The sequence below is a fragment of the Amblyomma americanum genome, chromosome 6 (genome assembly GCF_052857255.1).
Source record: "Amblyomma americanum isolate KBUSLIRL-KWMA chromosome 6, ASM5285725v1, whole genome shotgun sequence".
In the NCBI taxonomy this organism is placed as follows: domain Eukaryota; kingdom Metazoa; phylum Arthropoda; class Arachnida; order Ixodida; family Ixodidae; genus Amblyomma; species Amblyomma americanum.
In genome coordinates this window covers 43,499,514-43,524,184 of record NC_135502.1, presented here as the reverse complement: position 1 = coordinate 43,524,184, position 24,671 = coordinate 43,499,514, and the positions used below count along the sequence as shown (strand labels likewise).

The 24,671-nt window shown below is 45.0% G+C and overlaps 1 protein-coding gene across 1 annotated transcript in view; it reads left to right on the top strand.

Annotated features, from left to right (window-relative positions):
• LOC144136721 (protogenin B-like) overlaps positions 1-19,490 on the top strand; it is a 160,730-nt gene extending 141,240 nt beyond the window's left edge. The window contains 5 exon segments of the mRNA XM_077669286.1: positions 994-1,152; positions 7,421-7,526; positions 15,184-15,346; positions 17,698-17,829; positions 19,003-19,490. Coding sequence (XP_077525412.1) covers positions 994-1,152; positions 7,421-7,526; positions 15,184-15,346; positions 17,698-17,829; positions 19,003-19,347 — 905 coding nt within the window. The 3' untranslated portion in view covers positions 19,348-19,490.
• The last annotated feature ends 5,181 nt before the right edge of the window (positions 19,491-24,671 follow it).

Genomic DNA, 24,671 nt, shown 5'->3' with positions numbered 1-24,671 from the left:
CCTGTCACTCCCAAAGGCGGTCACATTCTCGGCGATTAGCAGCAGCACATGTGGAAGGTTTCGCTGATGTCGATGCCATTGTGTGGGGTCATAGCAGCGCAATTAGCGAGTGAAATGTTCAGAGAGACAAGTCAGAGTGGTCGGTCCTTGTGACTGCTTAATGGTATCGAGCAGAAACAGCAGAGAAAGCATCTTTAAATGAGTCACTCATTCCCCCCCTCATTGTAGCTTTAGTAGTAAACAGGCATTCTGTGGATCGGCGCCAGATGGTGCTCACGTTTTGTTCACTAGAAGGCTGACCAAAGCCGAATATACTGTGAGTGTACCAGCCAAGGTAAGAGGACTGTGTTGTTGTTAGTACTCATTCATGTCAACAAGCAAGTGAATATAATAATAATAATTGGTTTTTGGGGAAAGGAAATGGCGCAGTATCTGTCTCATATATCGTTGGACACCAACTACCTATACTAAGATACCAATACTATACTAGGATACCAATACAATATGTGTTGTGCAGTACGACACGAGCAGTATGACACGGTGGGGGGGGCGGCCTTCTGCATTTTGCCTCTATGGAAACGTGGCGACTGCAGCCAAGTTCAAACCCAAGAGCTCCATATTTTCTCTTTTCACCAGTGTTGCCTCTCAAATCCTCTAGAAAAAAAGGAGGTAAAGGGGGAAAATTTTACCTTTGGGACTGTAAGCTGCAAACAAGGAATAATTCTTTGTCAGCACTTTTGGTAACATATAATAATAATAATAATAATAATAATAATAAATACAGCAAACCAGAAAGCCCAGCATGGTTCAGTAAATGACGAAGAATATGGAGGAAAAAAAAAAGAACTAAACGCAAGTGCCAGGTGGTGCTGGCAAGTTCAGTGGAACACAATGTTTATTACACCCAATTTTGGTGTTAATGCCTGAGCTTATAAGTGCTGCAGCAGAGCTCTTCTGGTAATGGGCAATGCTGAATGATTTCTTCGTCTGCAGGCTCGCACCTGACATCCATACTGAGCGGGCTGTCCATCAACACGGCATACTCGCTGCGTATGCAAGCCCAGACCGTGGCTGGCCTTGGTCCCCTGACTCAAGTCATCAAGTTTGTCATCAGTGTCCCATCACGCAGCACCATCTCCCCACACCCACAGGGTAAGCACCGTCAGCGATCTTATAAGCCAATCGCTTTGCATTGTGGCATGTTTTAAATATGACATACGCTCGTCTTTGCACATGTCGTCATTATTACAGAAGGTGGATTAGTTGAACAGTTAACATTGCTTTTTTTTTTCTCTCTCTCGCTGTGTTACATTTTCATTTTAGAGGACGATGAGGACAATTCCAACCAGTTTTTGTTCTAAGTGAAATTCAGTAGTTCGGTATTTTGTGGCTCCACTGCCTTCGTTTGGCAGCAAAATACATGTGGCTGAGAAAAGTAGAGTTGGAACTTGAATTTTTTTTTTTTCCGCCACTCATTAAAACTGTAGGTCCATTCATTCCAGAGCTTGCGGTGCAACATGTTTCCTTTGAAAAAAGATAGGAATGCTCCCTTTGTGCAAAGGCAGCATTCCTTATTTGGCATTGATTTGTGGCAGTGCGACGATGGCCAAGGCTCCTAAGCTTCTGCAGCGAAAAATTTTAAATTCCACGCATTCAGCACAAAGAATCCGCAATATTCCATGCGAATCATAACACACATAAAATAAATATGTTTTGAAACATGCCTCGCATACTCCAAATGAAATTTCAATAAAATCGAAGGTGGCTGTTATAATTCACCACCAAGTAGTCCTTAACGTTCTCTTTGCTCTGAGAATGGTGCTTGTCTTGACACACCACCCCCACAATGACTAAATGATCTTTGTGATGATGTCCAAATGCGCAATCCCTCACCTGCTGCAGTGGCTATGCCCACAAGTGGTGCACAGCCCTACAAAAGATAGGCATCTGCTTGCTATGCTCACTTTTATTGCTGGAAAGTCTGATATCACAACCAGAGATGGGTATCCTCACGAGGGCGTCCTCACCCTCACCTCATGAAGATTTCACTCGGTGAGGTGAGGTGAGGGTGGACTGGCGCATGAAAATTCATGAGGACGACGATGGGGGAGGAAAGATATGATGAAGTGAGGGTGAGGGAGGGCAAGATGCACGGTCTGAGGGCGAGGTTGATGGCTGGAACCGTACTATGGGCTAACGCTCTTTTGTGTGCAGCCAGTTATGAATTCCCGTTTTAGAGCGACAGTTCTTAAGGTGAAGGTTACCGGGGAAGACGTAGTTTCTACAGTCTGGATGTACACGAGGCAAACAGGAAAGGCGGCGAGCCGAACACTTTCTCGAGAACGTCGCCGCAATGTACTACACCGCTGACAATACTACGACGAAAAAAGCGCCCTTCTAACTAAAAAAGCCTATTTTTAAAAATTATGTAAAGATTTAGGTGAAACACCTTGTATAGTGCGCTAACAAGGAGGTACTGGTCAAGACGTGCGATGAGAACCGTGGTACTGCAGTTAGCATTTTCATTATCAGCCCCGAGTCTGTCGGATCATCAGAGTGTAGAGTAAAGCATGTAGAAATCATACCTAGTAAGGCTATTGAATTCCCAAGTTCTAATAAGCCTTGTTTCCCGGAACGAAGTCCGATTTCAGCTTAATGAGGTTTTAAAGAACTGGCAGCAGCATAAAAATACTACAAAATTCCACTGCCAAATCAAAGCATGTTGGCGGTGTTGGCATGGAATTTTTTCACTCACACTGTGAGTGGTAAAGTACAGTCGTATGTCTATTTTTGCTGGAATGGTTGTATAGGAAAGCGGTGCTGCAATGTGGTGGGCAAAGCCAACCGCTGTAGTCTTGGCCATGGAAATAAAGCAGCAGCTTAGCCACCTTGGTCTGAATCATCGCTCGCTCCGCTTTGCAATGTTGGATGTGCTAAAAAAACAAAAACGTGCACTGCTCTCTAAAAGCAGGAACAGCTCTAGGTTTATTTCTGTCCCTGGTGAGACTTGTGACCACGTAATCACCCACCTGATTTAATGAACCAAATTTCTTTCAGACATGGTAGGGAATTGACGCTCAGCGTTTGGGTAGTGTGGAGATGTGCAAGCAAAAAAATTGCGGGCCGTTCGGCTTGGGATTAACCACGAATTATCTTGCACTAGCACCGCCCTGGTTTTGCATGGTTTATCTTGACTTTCTATGCTTGTGCTTGACCTGAACTGGCTGGCTTCGGTTGATAAATCATATAATGTAAGTTTGCGTGATATTGCATCATTTTAGACTTGTACTGCGGTAGAATTGCTCAATCCTTTGCATTCACACATCCATGAGAGTTCTGATTCTGCTCCCGGCACAGAGGTGCAGTGGTTAAGCTACGCGTAACTGCCTTGCGATGGCAGGTGCTTCCATCGGTGGGGCTTATGAGACCTATGTTATTCCTGAGGAACCTCTCGCGTCTAATCATTAATTGAATTGCCACAGTGGGCAGTTTGCTCAGAATCAGGTGGGCAGCTTGTGATGACGTCACAACGTCACGTGACCAAGGTGGCCCACGTGCTAGAAGCAGGCTTCGGAGAGCAAGATAGCAGCTTTTCGGTGGAGTGGAAGCGCTAGGGCACTAAAATGGCAACCACAGGAATCGTTCACTCCAGACTAGAGGGGGAGGGGGTTAGTGATAACCATTATTCAGCCCAAATGCTGCATTTTAGTGACCCGTTTGATTTTCAAGTGGTATGGATAATGTTTTATTTTAAGCGACAGCTTAAGAGCCTCGCTGCAGCGGAAAGCCAGCATCGCACTGGGGGTAGACACTGAAGAAATAAAAAAAACTTCATAGCTGGATAGGCGGGATACGAACCCGCATCGGCGCTAAAAATCAGTTCCGCTGGCCGCTGCTTTAGACTACTACGCCATCAGCACAGCTTTTTCAATCATCTATTTATTGCATTGAAAATATATTTTATTTACATTAACTAAATTATTTACAAATCGTTTAGGAAATGCCACGAAAGCAAAAACACAAAGCAGCAGAGTACTAGACGCTTGGTAAGGCTGAGCACATCTCCAAGAGCGAATGCCTCTCCGATTCAAATCCAGTTGGGAGAAATGTTAACGTCCTGCCTGTATGAACTGCCAAGCTCTTGAGCTGTGCTTGCAATCTCGTCGTCTTTGTCACATACCCGCGTTCACGTGTGTTAAACTGCCAGTCTCTCACGCTGTAAGTTGAAAGTGTGGTCTTCATCATCTTCCATGCATGCGCGTGGAAGCGTCATTAGAAGATCATGCAGCAAACCACACGAAATGGCGGGAGATTAGAAGCAGTGAAATTCAAAATACCCTGTGCTATCGCAGTGTCATCGGGCAATGGTAATTAAGCGACCTACAAACTTTCCTTGTTCCGAGTATATTCTGTGCTCAGCACTTATTGTAATTGTTGTGGTAAAGGCTGCTGCATTGTTTCCTAAATATTCTTGGCATACACTAGTTTTTATACAAAGACCACAATGCACTGACTCATTTTAGCAGTGCATATAGATAGCAATGAAATGCTATAATTGCAGAGTGCATGTATGCACGCAGTGCACGCCAGAATTAAAGGCAGAGTGATATTTTGGGACTCAACTCGTAACTGTCTCGGTTTTGTCTCACGTATTAGCTCAAACAATACACACACATGTACATGGACACACACAATATAAGGATCTAGCCTCTTGTCCAATGGTGACTTGAGGGCATGACTTATATGCTTATTACTCCGTAATGTTGCCAGAAGTTGCTGACTGCAAAAAATAACGAGTTTTAAAACGACGGTTCGTGAGGGTGAGGGAGGGACGAAGATGTGAGGGCGAGGGAGGGCCACCAAATTTTTCAAAGTGAGGATGAGGGTGAGGGACGGCCTGATAACTTTTCAAAATGAGGGTGAGGGAGGGCCATGGATTAAAAAGTGAGAGTGAGGGAGGAAAAGTAAAAATGAGGGCATTTGCCCACCTCTCATCACAACCAGAGGAAGACCACAGAATGTATGCTGGGTATTATTTGAAACTAGAGGTGTGCAAATATTGAATTTTCTAATGCAAAGAAAAAACGTCTTTGAATATTGAATTTCTGTTCAGTGTAAAGAAAATTTCAAGAAAAAAGATAAATACGCAAATGCCTTTATTTTCTTCTAAGCGAGTGTATGGTCTTAGCAGCCAAAATAAAAAAACAGTCTAGACTGTCTCAGCGCCGCACACAAAAATAAAAAATTGGCGGTGGTTTAGCTTTGGTTAAACCTGGAGTGACGCGATAGCTATGGCTGGCCGAGTGGAACTTGGTCACGTGACCAACCACGTGACAAGCCACATGATCAGCCACGGCGCCGGCAGCTGCTCTGCACCACGTGACAGCGTGGCGGCGCAGCCTTAGGGTGGCGGCACAGCCACTGGGTGGCGGCGCCGCCACGCTGAAGGCTCGAAATGCTACCGTAATGTAGCTATCGCTACAAAACATAATGCGCACAGAAATGTATACTGCTTGATTAGACAGCATAACAGTATGCAACCTGTAATGTGGTCATTCAGAGTGAGTAGCGAAATGAAATCTATGGAATGATACAACTGGCAGCTAAAAAAATAACCTGATGGGCAGCAAAAACCTCATTTATTTGAACTTTAAGAGACTGAAACAGATTCGTGAATTATCTGAAGGTCGAGTTAGAAAATGTATGGCCAGGCTATTTTTTGGCCAAGCGACATAAGCCTTTCTATCGTTGTCTCGCCTGCCATTACCATACGTCAGAGATACACAGCTTAAATTGCACCATGGAATAGGTGGGATTTTTACACGGTCGCATACGATGATACATTGACTTAGCCCCCCCTTCGGGAGCCTCAGACGAAGTTCTGCAAGTGGGCTTCTCGCATACCACAGTTCACCAAAACGAGTTCATGAAAGTCACGCTGGAAGTGTTGTGGAGGGGAGAGGGTGGGTGCCATGGGTGTGGGCATTGACTCATGTCATGCATCACGGAAGGATCAAATAGAAAACCGCCGCTTGGTTTCGCATTGCGATTGTTGGAACTATGGCGAGGAAGAACCAGCCCCAACAGTGTTGGGTTTCGAACTGTTCTTTATTGCACTGCGCACGCTGTGAGGCCTCGTACCACCTTCTTCACTGAATTTTGAAATTTTTCTTCAGGTTTGTTCTAAGCCATTATTGAAATTTCATTACATTTAAAGCACACCAAAAATTAGTTCATGGTTTAGCAGTGGCCCCGCCGCGGTGGCTCAGTGGTTAGGGCGCTCGACTACTGATCCGGAGTTCCCAGGATCGAACCCGACCGCGGCGGCTGCGTTTTTATGGAGGAAAAACGCTAAGGCGTCCGTGTGCTGTGCGATGTCGGTGCACGTTAAAGATCCCCAGGTGGTCGAAATTATTCCTGAACCTATTCTTCCTTTCTTCTTTCACTCCCTCCTTTATCCCTTCCCTTACGGCGCAGTTCAGGTGTCCAAAGATATATGAGACATATACTGCGCCATTTCCTTTCCCCCCAAAAAAACAATTATTATTATTATTAGCAGTGCATGAAGACACGCCATACGAAGAACGCCATAACACGTGTCACGTCTTCTTGTGCTGTTATACCATGAACCAGTCCAACTTGATTGAAGCTAAAATTGCCTTGCTTAATTTACTGAATATTGCATTGTTTTCTTTGTGAATGAGGGGGAGAGATGGGTAGAGGTTTGATTGGGCAAACTTTATTGTATTGACGATCAACTGCACACTGATGGAGCACAAAATCAACTTGCTTGCCCAGTGACACCTCAAACTCATTGGAACTATATCTGTATAACAAAATAGCATTCATTTAGAATGCTTCAGGCAAACCTTGTCTTCTGTCTGGTGGAGCCTGAGAACAGTTCTGTGAGAACTGAACAGTATAAGACCGGGGAAGGCAAAGATGAATGGATGTAGCATTGTTGCATCGTTCACTGTGCCACTGCTGATTAGATTACATTTGTGGATTAAGGTCACATTGCTGCAACTATCCAAAACTAATTGCCTTAGATGCCTTGCTGCAACATGACTAAAACCAGTCATGCAACCTTCATAATCCAGTGTTACATGGAATGCCTGGCATGGGGACTAATTCGGCAGAGATAGCAAACACGTCCTCGCCAAAGGGTGAGAATAAAAAAGTATATGACGTTTCGTGGCTTGTATGGGTTCTCTTTTCAGAAGTGAGTGCTGAGTGAGTTTTTTTTTTTTTTATCACAAATTGGCAAGTGCGTGCTCTGTTTTCATAATGCAACAGTTGTGATACGCTGGTATATAGCGTGCTTTCAAATATACCTCATCCCACCAAGTATTAATGTATATTATTCTGCAGTTTGATGAGCAATGCCTACTTAACTTGCCAGTTTTTTTGTCCAATGCAGCTGCAGGCCAGGAAGTGAATGACCCATCCTTGGGAATATTGCTAGGTGTCCTGGCTGGGCTCTTATGCATGGCTGCATGTGCAATCATCATCCTCTACAAGAACAGGTAAATGCCTTGAACAGCTGCTGATACCACTACTGATACCGACATGAATTTGCATACAGCTGACTGATTATTGTGGCAGAGTGTCTGTGACAATGTTATACGTTAATGACATCATGACATATACGGGTTGCAGTGACTCTGCTAACCTAATTAACACTTTCCTTACCGTGTGGAAAATGAATGTTTTTGTAGGTTTCATTAGTTTTATTTTTCCTGTAAAAACTATTATATATAAAATTTTATCCTTTATCCAACATACGAAAACAAAGCTAAATACAGCAAAACCCCGTTGATATGTTTTTTTTTTTTAATCGCAGGAAAAAACGTATTATCTGGAAAAACGTATGATCCAAACTGCCTGATTTTGAGAAATGTAGCTGTTGAACGAGGTAAAAAGACATTTATTGACAATTTCAGTTTATAAAAATGTCGATTGGCATTTCTTGGCACAAGAGGTGTGCAGATCCTATTCCAGAACTCGCTGAATTGAGTCCGCGTTCGTGCCTTCTTTAGCGCGGAAGGAAATTCGTAACACATCCAGTCCGTCGATGGCAGTGACGAAAGTAACCAAAATCTCTTCCTTATCATTTTCGGATGCTTCGCCCCTTTGCTCCCAAGTACTGGGAAAGCCATCGCGGCAGCTGATTGTTGCAGTGTTCCTGCTTTTTAAGCTGCGTTTCCCAGACCCGGCCCATTCGTATATATGCGCATCGCTGTAGTTCGTAGAAGCTTCACCTCCTTTCTCTTATGCATCGGGAAGAAACCTCGGTGTTTCTCCTCTTCATATCGAGTCCCCGCAGAAACGGCCGTCGCGAATGCTAGCGTGCCAGTTTTATTTTATTGTTCTTGGAGGCGGCGGTGGTGCTTCGTTTCGTTGCATCGAGGCACGGCAGAGAAGCCACCACGGCAGTTGACTACCTCAAAAAACTCCTATACTACAGACCTACACCACGCGTCTGTGAGATTCCTGCTTCGTACCCCTTCTTGCGTAGCTCTCTATTCATCCGCGGCGCAGCACTTTTTCCAATGACAATCGGCTGGAGCAGCAGCCTTGCTCACCGTTTGCAGCGGTGGGCTCAGGCGTTCGCTCCGCCTATCACTTGAGGATGCTGTTCCTTGCCAGACGAATAGAGCGTTGTAAGTTGTTACGTTTGTTTGCTTCGTTGCACCATGATTAACGAAAATTGTTTTGCGCGGATAAAGCGACGCTGACGAGGTGTCCTCGCAGCAGCACTAAAATGTCATTAGCATATTTACGCACATAATTTGCGCACTTTTTATTCAGAAATTAGGGCTCTAAGAAGGGGGTGCGCAAATTACGTGGGGATTTCGCGAGCGCGACTTAAAAAACTCCACAAAGGTCATAACGCGCAATATAGGTTTAGTGTATGTTGCCGCGTATACGTCAGCACCCGGACCCGCACCCTACGCTAGCAGCCCCCCCCCCCCCCCCCCCCCCCCCCCCCCCCCCCCCCTTGCGGGATGGCATGAAGGTGCATGCACGAACCTAATAAGACACTAAAACAGCGTCATCGCTTGTGGCCCAGCCAATTGTTCGGTAGTTCTGGATTCCGTAAGTTTGCTTTCGCAACTTCATCCGAGAAAGCAACCACGAATCAATAAATCAATTATCACACCACACAATTCTTTAGCAGTACTGCGCGAGCGTCGACCAAACTGCTTGTCGGCGCCTTATCACGGCGCGGAGCTGAGAAGCCAGCGAGAATAGCCACGTGCGCACAAGTTTTCCGACACAAGATTGTCGTCTATGGGCAAACTTGTGCGCACGCGGTTATTCTCGCTGGCTTCGCCACTCCGCGCCGTGATAAGGCGCTGACAAGCAGTTTGAAACTTGCTGTATAGTTGCGATATCCCATCGCAAGACACGAGCGAACAACCAAACACAAGCCGTCAGAGCCACCAAGAAAAGCGTAGCTGGCAGTCGAGTCACATGCATCAGCCAAAAAAACAGTGATGTTGGCTCTTCTATCAGCTGCCGATCCTCCCCGGAAGAGCTGCTAGCCGTTCTGAGTGGTGATGCCGCTGGTGCCACCGCGATTGTAGCAGCAGCCCCAGACACCACCATGAACGCCCAGTGCGCAAAAGATTCAAAAAGCCTTCCGAACAAACACGTGGCATAGCCAAATGCTACTGGGTAGAGCCATAGGGTAGAGCCCGCGTGCATGATGGTGGTCTAGTGCAGCGCGGTGCATAAAATATGCGAGTAAAAATTTTTTTTTGTAAACCTGGGTGATAAGTTAAGGGTGCGCAAATTATGCGAGGGTGCAAATTATGCGCTTAAATATGGTACTTAATTATTGCAACCACGGCTGCTGCTTTCAGTTTTGTGCGAAGTCTGGGAAATTTTAAGCTCGTTTGTAGGAAAAAAGGGGACATTCACGTGCATTTATTTGCATATATTTACAACTCTTTACAGCAATAGCATGTACAATACTTTGCATGTGTCTGCTGCTACAGTGAAAGCTTGTTAATTCGAACTTACGGTTATTTCGAACTGACACCCGGGTCCCGGCACAGCCCTGTATATTTCAATGAGAGAAAACTCCCGATAATTCGAACAATTCGGCATCCGCTACGGTTAATTCGAGCTAGGAACCACTGGCTGACACCACTCCTCGTAGATAGAAGTTGACCCATAGTGAGTAAAACACGCTCCAAATTTACCAGAGATGTAAAACAATGGAAAATAAAAAAAAGCCAAGTGCACAAGGCTCACGGAGCCGCGTTCCGGTGCATGCTGTAGCAGCTTTTCGCTGCCGGAGCACTCGCCCGCGCCGCTGATGCTTAGAATAGAATAGAATAGAACTTAGAATAGAATAGAATAGGTGCAAGTCGTTCCAGGTTTTCGTTCTGCCGCGGTCGCTGGGTCGCGATCACGTGGTGTAAACAACGTAGTATGGCGGTTCAGGCGATGACGGCTTTTGTTGGTGCCACAAGCTCGAGCTACGCAGACAGCAGCATGGAGACGTTGGAGCCTTTGAGTGACGCCAATATAATTGAGGCTGCTTGCTCCCAGCAGACGTCGCAGGGCTCACATGCAGTGAGAACAGCCGACAGTGATAAGTCCGGTGGCGGCAACGAGACTGTGCCACCACCAAGTGCACATAAAGTAGTGTCTGCGCTCGATGTTGCAGCACGCCACTTCTCTGTTAGTGAGAACTCTCACGTTGCACAGGAGCTTTGGGCAAGCTGCAGATTGTGCTGATGGAGTCTCAGCAGAAGAAACACGAGCAAATGCACTTCGCCGATTACTTTTAATTTTGACAACCCTTCCCTGCAAATAAACATGTTTTGGAGCATAAATTGTGTACTATATTTCAGCACTAAAGCTAGCTGCTCACGCGAATGCATTCCAGTACTTGTTTCTGGTGCATAACTGGCCAATAAATTTGTTTCATTTGCCATTAGGACCGGATGAATTTAATTCTTAGAATATGCCCGCCACAAATGTCTAGTAGTGCCTAGCTCGCAATAATGAGTCTAGATGCGACTGCTTTGGGTTCTGCCCGTGCGGTGGGGTGCTATAACTGCTCATTCTAGCGCCCATTCGATAATTCGAACTTCGCTTAATTTGAACAATTTTCCAGTCCCCTTCGAGTTCGAATTGACGAGCTTTTACTGTATATACTTTACAACTCTGTGTTTATAGCCATTTACATCTCTAGAATTTGTGTATTTGCTTGTATTGACACTTATTTACAGACATAAGAGATATGCATTGTAGCGCAACCACATTTGTACGTTCGAGGAGGACAAAGCATCTCGTGCGCGAGCGGAACATAACAACAGTGAACAAAGCAAAACGCACCTAATGCCCATCTGGACAACCAGTTCATACGCCGTCGTGTGTTTGATCACCCTCTCCTGCGGCCTGAAGCGACAACGACGGTAGAATAAACGCTGATGCTGCGCCGAAGAAACGCTGCTTTGTGGTTCGGCCTTTACGGTGACTGCGCCTGAAGACGTGCTCAAGCGGACTTGATTTCAATTTCATCTGCCTCCTTTCCTTCAAGCGCATTTTTTTAGTTTTGCATCGTTTTATTAGCGCCCGGTTGTAGTCAAGACCAGGCAGAAAGTCCGAAATGCTTCGGCATCAGCTGCTGCGCCGTGCATTTGCGACTGGAGTTCTTTTCGCTTCTTAAAACAAACGTAGCTGCAGTCTGCCACGCACAGAGAAAAATCTTTCATCTACAGTCAAACCTGGATATAACGAAATTGAAAAAAGTTCGCAATTTTTCGTTATATCCAGGTTTTCGTTACATGCAGTTTTGGGTTAAGACTGGTAAGGATTATGCCAAAACGAAATAAAAATTCGACAGATATCAATTCAAGTGAACTCGCCATTCAAAGAATTTATTTAATAGAGAAAAACTGCGTAATTTTCGCTTGCTGTTTTTGCCCGATCGAAGCCACTACTCGGCGCTCCAAGGAAACTAAGGCATCCATGGCTGCTTCATCGTCCTGCGAGCCGACGAAATGGCGCAGAACGTCCACCGCGTCCATCAGTTCCCTCGCGGTGGGAACAGCACAAAACGTATCAAACTCTGACAAACCGTCACCTTCAAGGCTATCTTTAACGGTTTCGACAAGTGCCGCATCAGTCATCTCTTCCGTAGCCACGGCGCCGTTGTCCACGAACAAAAAGTTGCACAGCTCGACACCGTCGGGCACCCCACCGTTCATGCGTAGTTCATCCCACGCTTCTGCGACCTCGGGTGGGCTTGAAGGTTCGTCTTCAGTGACTGTAGCTTGAATGGCCTTATTTACCTGAGCCTTGGCGAAGCAATTGGTGATCACTTGTGATCCGACCTCTTGCCACGACGCAGCAAGCATTTCGATTGCTTGGTAGATATCCACTTTTGTTGGCCATTCAAGGCGGATGTCCAGGAGCATCTTCTGTATCAATCGACGCCGGTAACAGCATTTAAAGCTGTTAATAACCCATTTGTCTAAGGGCTGTACCAGAGAAGTGCAGTTAGGTGGCAAATGCTGCAGCTCGACCTTAGAAAGCTGTAGGCCTTCCACATGGTGCGCGGAGCAGTTGTCAAGCAGCAAACAAATGCTGCGAACTTGTCGCTTGACATCTTGGTTGAGCTCCTTCAGCCAGTCGTAAAAAATTGCCCACGACATCCAAGCTTTGGAGTTTGCCACATATTTTACTGGCATCCGCCCTGTTCCTTTAAAACATCCGGATCGGGCATTGCGGAAAATAACAAACAGGATTCGCTTGTCGCTGGCATCAGTGTTGGCGCAAAGCAAAACCGTCACGCGGAGTTTAATTTGCTTTCCACCGCGGCAGTCTTCTCCTTTCAGTGAGAACGTGCGGCTCGGTAACATTTAAAAAAACAGGGCCGTCTCATCAGCATTATAAATGTCGGCAGCTTCATAGTGGCTGAAAATGCCGGGAAGCTTCTTGGCCACCCACGAGGCAGCAGCATCGCTGTCTGCGGAGGCAGACTCGCCAGATACCACTTTTCCGACGACACCGTGCCGGCTTTTAAATCCTTGTAGCTAGCTGTTACTCGCTTTGAAGTCATCGTGGCCCAGGATACAAGCAAAATCTATGGCTTTCTGCTGCAAAATCGCTCCACTTATGGGCACGTTTTGTGCTCGTCTGTCCAAAAACCATGCAAACACGGCGTTGTCCACATCAGCATACGTCGACGTCTTCAGTCTTTTCTTCTGGGCGCTTGTGCCCGACTCCATCGCACTGCGGATGCTTTGTTCTGCAGCAAGAATGGTTGACAGGGAGCTGGCTGGTATATTGAAGCGGGCAGCGACATCCTTCTTTTTTTCGCCGGCGGTAACCGCATTCAAAATCGAGAGCTTATCTTCAAGCAACAAAACTTTGCGTTTCCTCACAGCAGAACTCATCGTAACGAACCGACACCGTAAACACACACCAACACACACACGTCAACACGCTGTCGAAGAAGGCTTACCATAACTGCGCCGCAACACCACGAAAAATTTGTCATAGTAGTGCCACCTAGTGTCAAGCTACAAAATGAAAGCTTAAAAGTTGCTACGCTTGCCACGGAGCGGCGATAGCGGCGCTCAACATCATCATCATCACTGAGGTCTGCTTGTTTGCTGCGATTGCAAGCGTTCTGCTCGCGGTCTACTTTACCTTTTAATATAAAAACTTACTTAAACAATATTCATTAAAGTTGCGCACTGCCCGGTCAAATTTCGGGCAAAACATTACAAGATACAGCTCGATGATCAGAGCCACGGATTCGTTACATCAAGGTCAACTGCCGCAACGAGTTCGTTACATGGAGGTCGCCTATACATGGGCTTCAATGGGGGATGTGCTGGGGAATTGAAAAATTTCGTAAAATCCAGGAATTCGTTACATAGAGGTTCGTTACATAGAGGTTCAACTGTAGTTGTCGTAACGATGACAGCTTAGCCTGCAAAAAGCAGAGCTACGACTTGAAAGCTACTGCTACTTGGCAGTTTCGAAAAATGCCTTCTCGGGAGATATATCATTCCCTCTTTATTTCATTTTTCCATTTTTCTTACTCAACATGATTGAATCGCAAATCAGTGGAGTAAAACGTATTACAAACTACCTTTACCCTCTGATTTCATATTTCTGCCAAGCAGTTTCAGTACCTCTCCCGGAATGTTTCAGCGTTGTAGCTAAAAGACAAGCATGATTCGAACAAGTCGCCACAGCCTTTCGTTACATTGCCAACACTGCTGGACCGCACTCTGTGTGGCTCCTTTTAAAACCAGCGCATGCAGCGGCTCCGCAGTGAGCAGCACCACGAACGGCGCGCTCTGTGGCGCGTCAATACCTGATGGCAGCCTGATTACTATGAGGGATGCAGAGCGCCGCCTCACGAAGAAAGAGAGAACATTTAAAAAATTGTCTTTGTCCGCTTTCCGTCGTCGGGCGCCACTCAGATGGCACTCTTCCTCACAGACGTAGAGCAGGCACGAAGGCTAGCCGACGGGGGAGAGCAGGAAAGGAGGATAGGAGAGGGTGTTGGACGATCGAATCGGCCGTACTCGGCAGGCATTGGTAAAATAGAGGAGGCGCTGGCAAGACATACGGCAGTTATTGGAGCTAGCGATAGCTTTGCAGCTGTAAACAACACTGAAAGATGCAAGTTTGCAATGTGTATAGTATTCAGGAAAGATTTGTTAGTGGTGTGTAATGTAATTGTTGAAACTGAAGCCCAAGCTATGTGAATTATATTGTAGCTGACAGCAGTAGATACGAAGGTGACATTGGTATTGGTATTATTTTTGGACAGCGAAGTTCTTGAAACAGATGCATACTCAGTGCCCTCACAAGCTGTTTACTTGACCCTGTACCCAGGTAACGCAATTTAAAACATTAAACTCTCGTCTGTGCCTGAACTTAATACCTTGATTTGCTCCTATTTGTTTAGTTGTAATTTTTTGTTTTTAATGCATATATACTGCTCATTTATTTGCAGCTGTATTTTTGTTCTTGGAAGTTTTCTTTATGGTCACCTGTTCTTCAGCCCATTCTCATTGTAATTCTTTCTACAAGGTTTGATTGTATGATGTCTGAGTGTGTGAGTGAGAATGAATGAATGAATCAATCAGTCAATCGAAATACGCACTGATATGTTATGTTTTCTTCTCTCATGTGCAGCAAATGTGGTTGCGCTGGCAGTGCCACGGAGCAGCAAGGTGCTCCCAGCAGCAGGTCGTGCTTTGCGGCATTTTTTGGTCAGTGCAAAATGCCTGCCCCTGCGCGGGAGCTGGAAATGCTTTCGACCACATCTCTTGGCTCGGGAAATCACCTTGACACAAAAGTGAGTATAGGATTCGGGCCTGATCACGTGTGTGGCATTATTGGTGTGAAATAAAAACTGTTAAATGTGACATTAACCCCAGGAACTTTGTGATGTTGCTGCTGAAGTAAACACAAAAAAAATGCCTACAGGTTCAGTATAACATGTAATTCATATAAAAGTAGCAGTGAATTTAAAAACACTCTAATGCATTGAGAAGGAAAAAAAGGCCGCCACCGTCTAGAAGACGTTGAAGTAACGAGCGTTAGCTTTATTGGCCATGCGTAAAATGAAAGTCTTTCCGCATCCAGCAGGGCCAGTGAAGAAAACCCTGAGGGGTTCGGAAAAGTAACATAACTTTTTCACATAGCAGAGCGAACGACACCTAGCACCATCTGTCAGAGAAATTACGATGCACGTCTACCCGTTGTCGAGTTACACGCCCTCAAGATACATCCCAAACGGAAGTTGCTTCATTTGGGGGATCAAGGTGGGCCTCGAATTCGGCTTGCGGTGCGATATGGTAACGCTTCAATTAGTAATTGCATGTATACAACGTTTACGTATTATTTAATTGTGGTTTTATTTCTATACCACAACCCATAGGGTTTTATTTGCCTCCCATATTCGGTACACAACAATTGTCCCCGGATGGGTGCCCGTTGATGTCGGAGTATATATAGCGGAACAAATGTATACATATATAGCGGTCCCGTAACAGGACAAAAATTATTGTGGGACGATAAAAAAAACAAAAATAGTGTCCCTGCCCGTACCACTAAGTGTAACAGCTTAAACTGTCCCGTAACAGGACAAAAAGTATGGTGGGACAGCCTAAAAAGAATGTAAACAATTAAGCCCCTGCCTGTGCCACTACGTATAACAGGCTTCCCGTAACAGGACAGTTTTCCTACCTGTTATAGGATACTTTTTTGGGTGGAGGGGATGAGGGGGGAAAGGGATGGGAGGGCACAACCAATTTTAATGGCCGCCATCTTGGTTGCGAGAAATCGAAACTATGCCGCCATTTCATCTTCTGACGTCGTACTCACATAGTTCCACCTCTATCCACCATATTGGACCGTGACGTCATCATCGGCACACGGCAGGTGGTTGTTTCTACAATGCTATTGTAGATGGCGCTACAAGTCGCAATGCTTGCTGCCGCAGATTGCGCTGTGATCTCAAGGTGGTAGCAGACCTTATGAAATCTCGAAACATGATGAGTAGTTGCTGCCACAGATGGCGCTGTGATTTCAGGGTGGTATCAGACCCCACGAAATCTCCAAACGTGATGAGCAAGAGCTAACGCTCTTAAAAAATGTTTTTATCTGATATCCACTTGCTGTGTGCAGATTGCTAAGCGAAATAGTTGCTCATTTTTTTTTTCTGTTTCTTCATCTTGATTGCTTCGGAGAGAACGCGCAATAGCTACAAACCATACCAAGTGCAAAAAGTATGTCGAACAAAACACATGGGTACACGTTTTATGAAGTCCTTGTCACAGTTCACATGATTGGGCCCCCAGTTACCCACAACATCATATACGTATTTGGATTTCTTCTCACCTTATCCCATCCACTTGACAATTTCTAGCTTCATGGAAAAGAGAGGTTTTTGCCATTATGCAGCTGCCATTGCGCGCACACAAAGGTGACGAAAAACAGATGAAATTTACCAGTGGCAGCACAGCACACTGCAGGGCAATGCTAGCCGCACTGGCGCACCTTGCAAAAAAGCAGAGCATGGTCGTCCACTAGTTGTGGAGGCGCTGGAGCAGGCCCCTGTTTTGACGTTACGGCTCTCATGGCTGGCGGTAGCCGTAGTTGCTATGTAAGCACAGCTGCAGGCACACATTTTTCAATGATTGACGATGTTTGTTTCTAATTTTCATCGTATCAAGCGTGATATTACTGTTCTAATGTGAGGAGCACATCAAATAGTAGCTTTATCTGAATTGATTTTTTTGTTTATCTCAATTAAACAACTTTTTAAGATCCCCTGCAAGCATTCATAATAAATTTTAAATGGCATATGGAACAGGGGCCTTCTTTCTTCTTCCGAGTCACATTAATGTCATTTTTGTATTTTTACCAGTTGTGTCGCAACAGCAGTGTGCCCCAGATAGAATATCCTTGTCCTGATAATATGAATGTTTCTGTTCGTGACATTTTTGATGTGTTGCAGCCACTGTGGTTGGGTTGAAGATTTAGCAGGGTGCTTGTCACTTTAGAAAGGAATTTTCGTGGCCTGTTTATATACTTTTTTAACCTGTTACCAACTTTTAAGCTTGAGCAGTATGCGTGGCTTATAACGCGTGTTGCTCATAATTTATTCATTGGTGCTTGTTTTCATATTACTTGTACAAACAGGGTGGTTACCCGGGATCACAGTGCAATGGCAAGACAAATGGACATGCCCGGGGGAAACAACCAAATGGCACAGCTCCAAATGGACACTTAGGAAATGGCAGTGCCGTTTGCTTCATCAAATCTCCGGGCACGGTAAGATTAATAGAAAATGCCATTGTGCCCCGCTGCTGATGGGAGATGTGGGTGTGAAGTATTTGCAGCATGAAGCTGAACACCACCTATGTAAAGAAACTTAGCCACATTATTTCTTGTGTTGTTGGTGTGCTGCTGTTGGAGCTACTGCAGTCGTGGTTCTGTGCGGCTTTGTTATCTGATGTCTTGAGTGCCTGCTGCTCAGGCAACTGGTTAAGGTGCACTGATAGAACTTTCTATTATACAGTGTTAATGTGCTTCAGAACAGATTGCGCTGTGGTGCAGATATTACAAGTGATTTTAAAAGAAACACGAAGCAAAACGAGCGGTGAGAATAGTTCAGTGATGCTTCGCTACCTCGAAATCGCATATCTCAAAATATCGGTTCATCCGAAATTTTCTGCGCAGCTGAGCCACTCCCCACAACGCCGTGCATTTATGTTACTCTTTGCCTCAAAGTATTTTCTCGACGAATTGCGGATATCTCGAAATCTTGACTTATAGCTGGAGGTAAGTGCCGCCACTGAAAAAGTATCACATGGGCGTCTTGTGTTTCGCCTCCATCGAACGTGGCTGCCGCGTCCTCAGGATCAGCAATTGAGCGTCCTAACCAATGAGCCACTGTGGCGGGGTGAGGTGGGCACGAGTTATATCAAACATGTTCTCAAATGAGAAACCTTTGTTGCACAGGTTTTGCATAAGACAAACCGCTTCATGGTGCTGCGCTTCATGGTCATGAAGGCAGTTATTTTTGCCTGACGTTTGCTCAAAAGCATTGGCATTATTTGGCACTACTGCTGCTTGTTCGTTGGTAGCAGTAGCAGCCTTCACGTTTTTACAAATGAAAATTTCTTAACTTCAGAATGCGGTGGAATTTGCCCAAATTTTTTTTTTGTGCTCGCGAAAACTTTGTTGTACCGAAACTGCGGGGCGAAACTACTTGTTAAATCGAGGAGAAAAATACTTGCATATTAATGGAAGTAAGAAACTAAAATGTAAAAAGTTTGTTGCATCGCAAACATAGTTCTATTGAGGCTCGTTATATCTATCCAGGTTTAACTGTATTCGAAATTTAGGATATTCACACACCCCTAGTTTTGTTTCAATATTCAAGTATTCTCTAAAAGTTGTCTTCCAATTCTCTCCCATTCACACTGGGTCTTACCTTTGCAGCAGAAGCAGAAGGCTGGCAAGGAACCGGAAGCCCATCTTCCGCTACCACGCAGCCAGCACCGGTACAACGCTCATGACTGTTCCGTGCAAGAAGACCGGAGTGCCTGGGACCCAGACGCTGTGCCAGCGCCTACACCATTGCTTGCAAACGAGTCCGCCAGTGGAACTTGGAAAGCTGACGATGTATCCGCCGCCACTGAGGACGGCATGCTCGACACCACCAACTCGGCTGATGACCAGTGTTGCTCCTTCCGCTTCCCAAGTAGCAGTGCACGTTCCGAACAGACAGCCAGTGTCATGTTGCATGGTTCAGAGGAGACCAAAAACCTTGTGGGGCCTATCTAATAGAAGAACTGTGTGGACAAAAAAAAAAAATGAGATGTACAAAGTGCAGCAACCCCCCCATGTAGGTTCCTTGCTGACAGTGTTGTGTGCAAACTACGGTAGCCGAGAGTCTGTGAGAATAGAGCGTATTGGCACAAAAAGAAAGAAAAAGAGCTGGTAGGCACAAAAATGGCATTGGAGCTTACGCGTGTGGGAGAGGCTCTGTGCCTTGTCTATGTATGTTGTAAAAACACTTTATTTCTCTCACTCCACAGCCTCGAAGGTATGGGTCCATTGGCCAGCAAGTGCTAGTCAGGAACGTGTGCCCAACTTGGCTGTCTGTGCACCACCTTGTGGCAACAACACTTGCGTGCAAGGAACCTTAATCAGTAGCTAGGTCCAAGGCTTGGTTTACCTGATGTTTTGGTGACTAGCTGATACCTTTTGCAGCATCTCAAGTCGGAGCACATTTGCTGTTAGGCACATTACAGCGAAACCCCGTTGTACTTCCCACCTTTTGCCAGGAGGTTAGAAGTTTCAAGATATGCATGCATTGGTAACAATGATTGAAAGGACTGCTGGCGGTGGCAGTACCAATGACATCTAGCATGCTCTTCTATTAGCGGAGTGTGAGTGGTGTCATATGTACACCCAGAAGGTCACAAGGTAACAGGATACATAATTTTAACGGCTTTCAATCGTGCGCTTATTTACTGAAGCAAATAACCTCGAGTGTATGCCACACATTGAGGGAAAAGATCTGAGATAACTTTCTAGGAACCACTTAATGCTATGGCATGTTATATAGAGATGTCTCATAAGCACTGCCGCTGTCAGCAGTTTTTCCGGTTTTTCTCATTAGAGCTTGTTGAAAGACTATTGAAGAAATTTCTGTAGCACAGTCAGCTTGACCGCTTCTTTGCCACTGGGGGCTGGGAAGCATTGACGGCAAAGCTGAAGTGTGCCTAAATACAGCAGGGGCTGCGTAGGGGGAACATCACGGGGAATCTCATTTTGCAGTATACTCCACGCTCAGGTTACTCAGTTTGCAATCATCACACATCCCCGGTGAAAACAGAGCTAACAGGAAGTGGGAAACAGTAGCACAAAGAAGAAAATCTCTGGACACAAAGCAACAAAAAAGCGGGTATTTTTTGTTTACTGTTTCCATTTTTTACACACATATATATTTATACAAAGGCACTACGCCATTCCCAGTGTCCATACAAATGCAGGCAATGTGCTGCTGCTGCTGCTGCTGTCCTCTTTCAGCTCTCTTGCTCTCCAACACTGAATCGGCAACTTAAGGGGAGGAGGTTGTGTAAGAAATTTTAATGAAAGCACCTCATTGCCAAATCCGTGCCTGACGCAGAAACGTATGGGCTAACACCTCAGGGCACCTCCATACTTTCATCACCCCTTTTTTTTTTTTCGCCAACATCAGTGAGCTGCCCCGTCTTTGTGCATCACAATATATCTGCAAACGGGGACTTGATGTGTGAGCCTAGCATGTGGGCCTAGGTAGGCATGCTTGGTCAAAATTTTCCTTTTACTTCCATTTCTCAAATCTACTGTTGACATAGCACTGTGCCATTGGATGACAAAAGAAACATAAGGGAGCTCCAAATCACGCCAGAGCTGGCTTTCAAGGAAATTTCGCTTTCTTGCAGAGACTTTTTTTTTTTCCTTTCTAATGCTTATCAGAAGCATTTCAATTTTGGGAGATCCGAGGGGAGAGACTTCTTGGCGCGCACACACAGATACACACAGACGCACACACACACATTACCCAAAGTGCAAATGGCGCGCACATTCACAAAGCACGTGTTCAGCGTACAAAGAGCTGCTTTCTCACCTCCACCCCTCGCATAGGGACTCGTACGAACGGAGTCCCTGTCAAGGTACAAAGTACTGCATTGTCCCAGTACGCCAAAGACATGGCTACTTGTCATTTTATACACAGTGCAGCCAACTGGCAGCCTATAGGGTACTTTCCGTTTGTTCCAAAACTGTACCATGTTATGTTCAAAAGAAGAGTACTATATATTTTGCATGGGCATGTTTTCTAAGAAATTTTAAATGTGAAGTCTCCTTAGTGCATTTTCAGTTTTGGGCTTTTATAACCTATATGATGGCTGAGTTGAAGCCTGAAATTGCATAGCTTGGCTGGAAAGTGCATTTTGGTTGTGGCAGAATTAAAAGTGTCAGTGTCTGAAAATTTCATCGCTCTTTAAATTAGTTCAGTGAAAAAAATCTAACTTTCATCTTCAGATGCTGAGTATTGTCGTGTTGCTTTTAGGCTTGAACATCACCCATTTGACTATTTTGTATTTTGAGCTACTGCCACAGTTAAGCCAAGGAAAACATTGTTGGCATATATTTAGGGGGGAGGGGGGGCATGAATTGTGAGACAAAAAACGACCATGCCCTAAAGAGGCTTCACATGCCACTGTGGAAAGATGATGCTAGCAGACACAGTGGCAAAAATAAATAGAGAAAAAGTATTTCATTCCTTTTATTTTCCCCTCTTTTTTTTATTCCTGGTTTAACTCGCATCACCTGAAACAAAAAGGGTCATAGGCATGCAACGACAGTGTATATAATTACAGTGTGTACCTTCTCACAATGCTCAAAACAGCTCCCACCATCACATCATGCACGCCAGTGTCATTTCTCCATCTCATCTTTCATGGTGTCATTATGGACCGCTAATGTACAGTTTTCCTCTCCATCACAACACATGTAAGGTGCCAACTGCATTGCTTCTCACATAGCAAACGACACATGTGTAGTCATTTGGAAAGAAAGAAAGAAAAAAAAAAGATCCCTTCCCTTTCCTCTTCTGAAGCATGTGTTAGCCGAGGGTTTCTGTGTGTTAAACGCTAAGGTAGCGGGCAATGATGCAGGTTTGGAGGAGCAAAAGAGGAGGAAGGACCTGTTTAGAGAGCGAGAGGGGAAAAAAACACAAAGCAGATTTTTTTTTTCTCTCTCGCGTGTTGTTAGTTATAAGTCACCAGCCATGCTTGAGAGCCCTGTTCATGAACCATCTGGGAGATGACACTTTTGAGTGCAAAAAAAAAAAACGCTGCCTTCGTTCTCGCTTTTCATTTTTGCATTTTTCTCACAGATTGTCCATTCCAGCAGAGAAGTTAAAAAAAAAAGATATATTTTACATTAAAGTACTAGCTTAAACTCAGGTGCTTTTGATGCATGGAGCTCTATAAGAACGTGCCATGCACTGTCAAATGGGTTGCGACAGGAGGTTGCCAAAGCATGCCATGTTCGGGCAAGAGCCTCGTCTTTGCCAGAGTGGAAAGAACAAACAGTGTTGACCGCACGCAAAGCATGGCAGCTTGGAGGAGGAGGAGGAGGAGGAGGCCTGTAAATCACACGAATGACAACGATGGCATTCGGGCAGGCAGGCAGGAACGCAGGACAACACAAACAGCATGAGAAGAAAATAAAAAAGAAAAGGAGCCATAGGACAGGAAAACAGTTGGTCTTGAGTGTGCACACTGATTTTTGCCACAATCAGACTTCATTGTTGTCCACTTGTTTCCTGTGCCTTACAGTGTTAACAGTCTTCTGTAAGATGCAGTGTCCAAAAAGGTGGGGGAGGTGTTGAAGGAAGGCTGGAGAAAAATGTGTTGCATAAACATTTTGCAAAGGGCTGAGTTCATTGCCCGACCCCGGAAAAAAAAAAATATTCTGGTGTCATGGAGCTGGGACCCTGCTGTGGGCCGTGTGCCCGTTTGCTGAGAAAGTGCGGAGATGAGACTGATTAAACTGTAGCAGGGTACTTAAGGATGCAAGTTGATGTAGCGCTGTTACATTCAGGTTCTGTTTTCCTTCAGTTTTTTATTTTTTGTCAACCCCATTCTGTGTACTGCCTTTTTGTTTGACCAGAGATTCATTATGTTTTAGTTTTTTTTTTTCTCTCTCCTGAGGGCTGTATGTTTGACGCTTACTTTTTGTCTACAAGTGGACGGGTCCACTCTGCACATGTTAATAGTTTTCCATTGTACTCATCTGTTGGCATTTATGCAGCAGGGTGGACACACGGCTTCATAGGGGTATCTGTTTAATCTTCTGTTTTTTTTTGTGCGTGTGTGTTTTTGTGTGTCCACTGAAGACATGCATTTTTTGGAGCCAGCTATTTTTTCAATCTATCTACCTCAATTTGTTTTATACCTGTGTGTATGTGTAGATTATGTCATGATTTTTTGTCACTTTGCATTGTTTGGCAGGTGGCTTAGCAGGGGCTAGTTCTCAGGGAAATATGTAAACACAGAAGAAACTGGAGATAGAAAAAAAAGTAAGAGAAAAACAAATCATCAAGCCCTGTGGCTAATGCCATTTCATTTGTGTAATGTTGTGTATGCATTGTTTTCGTCGCCTTTTTTCATTTACTTTTTTTGTCTGCTTGTCTTTGGCATTGCTCTGGTGGTGAACTTGTAATACAGAGGTGGAGTCTAGTGTGGAATTGTTTCAAGGCGCGCTTAAACATGAATGTATCTGCTCATTGAGCCATTTTTCTGTGTTTAAGCTTGTTTCTCTACTTCACACACTGTTTCCCAGGATTGTTTTTATATATATACATAATCCCTTGTGAATAAGTGGGCGTTAGTTCCTCTGCGGAAAAAAAAAAGAGAGAGAGAGGGAGAAAATGAGGAAGAAAGACTTGTACAGGTCAGGAGACTGAGGCTTGCGCCGTCTCGCGGTCACCTGACCTTGCGGCCATGCCAGTAAACGGTCTCTGAGGTTTAACCACGGATTTGCATATATCCTTGCTGCATGTGTATTTTTAATGCATAAGTGCACATTCATCTCTGAGGTGTCCGGGGGAAAGTGCATTTCTGAGAGATATTGAAGGGCTGCTTCCACAGTAGGCTGACGACGGCGCATACTGCGGGGGCATGTTTCATGAAGTGTGCTTTTTTTTTTTTACTCTTTTTCTGCGCCTCCTTACTTAGTAAGATTCATGTTGCATGGCAGTGTTGTCAGACTTGCAAAGCTTTTAAAGTCGCTGGTGCTCAGTAGTGTACTTGCACGGCAAAAGCACAAACCATACCCTTGTATAGTGATTGCGCTACAAATTACTAGTTGCGTGCGTAAAATGGGGCATGTTTGTTGCAGCTTGTCTCACTGGCATAGTCAAAACCTGCCATTTTTTTTACGGCCACAAGCAAATTTTGGCAAAGGACTTCCGTTGGCACGAGGTATTGAAGTGGTTGTTAATTCTGTGGCAGTTAATTTGGTGACAGTAGAGAGGTTGGCGTCGACAATGATGTGACTGGAAATAAGCGTGGCATTTTAGCGTGCTGTGTTCTCAGCCTAGATGTACA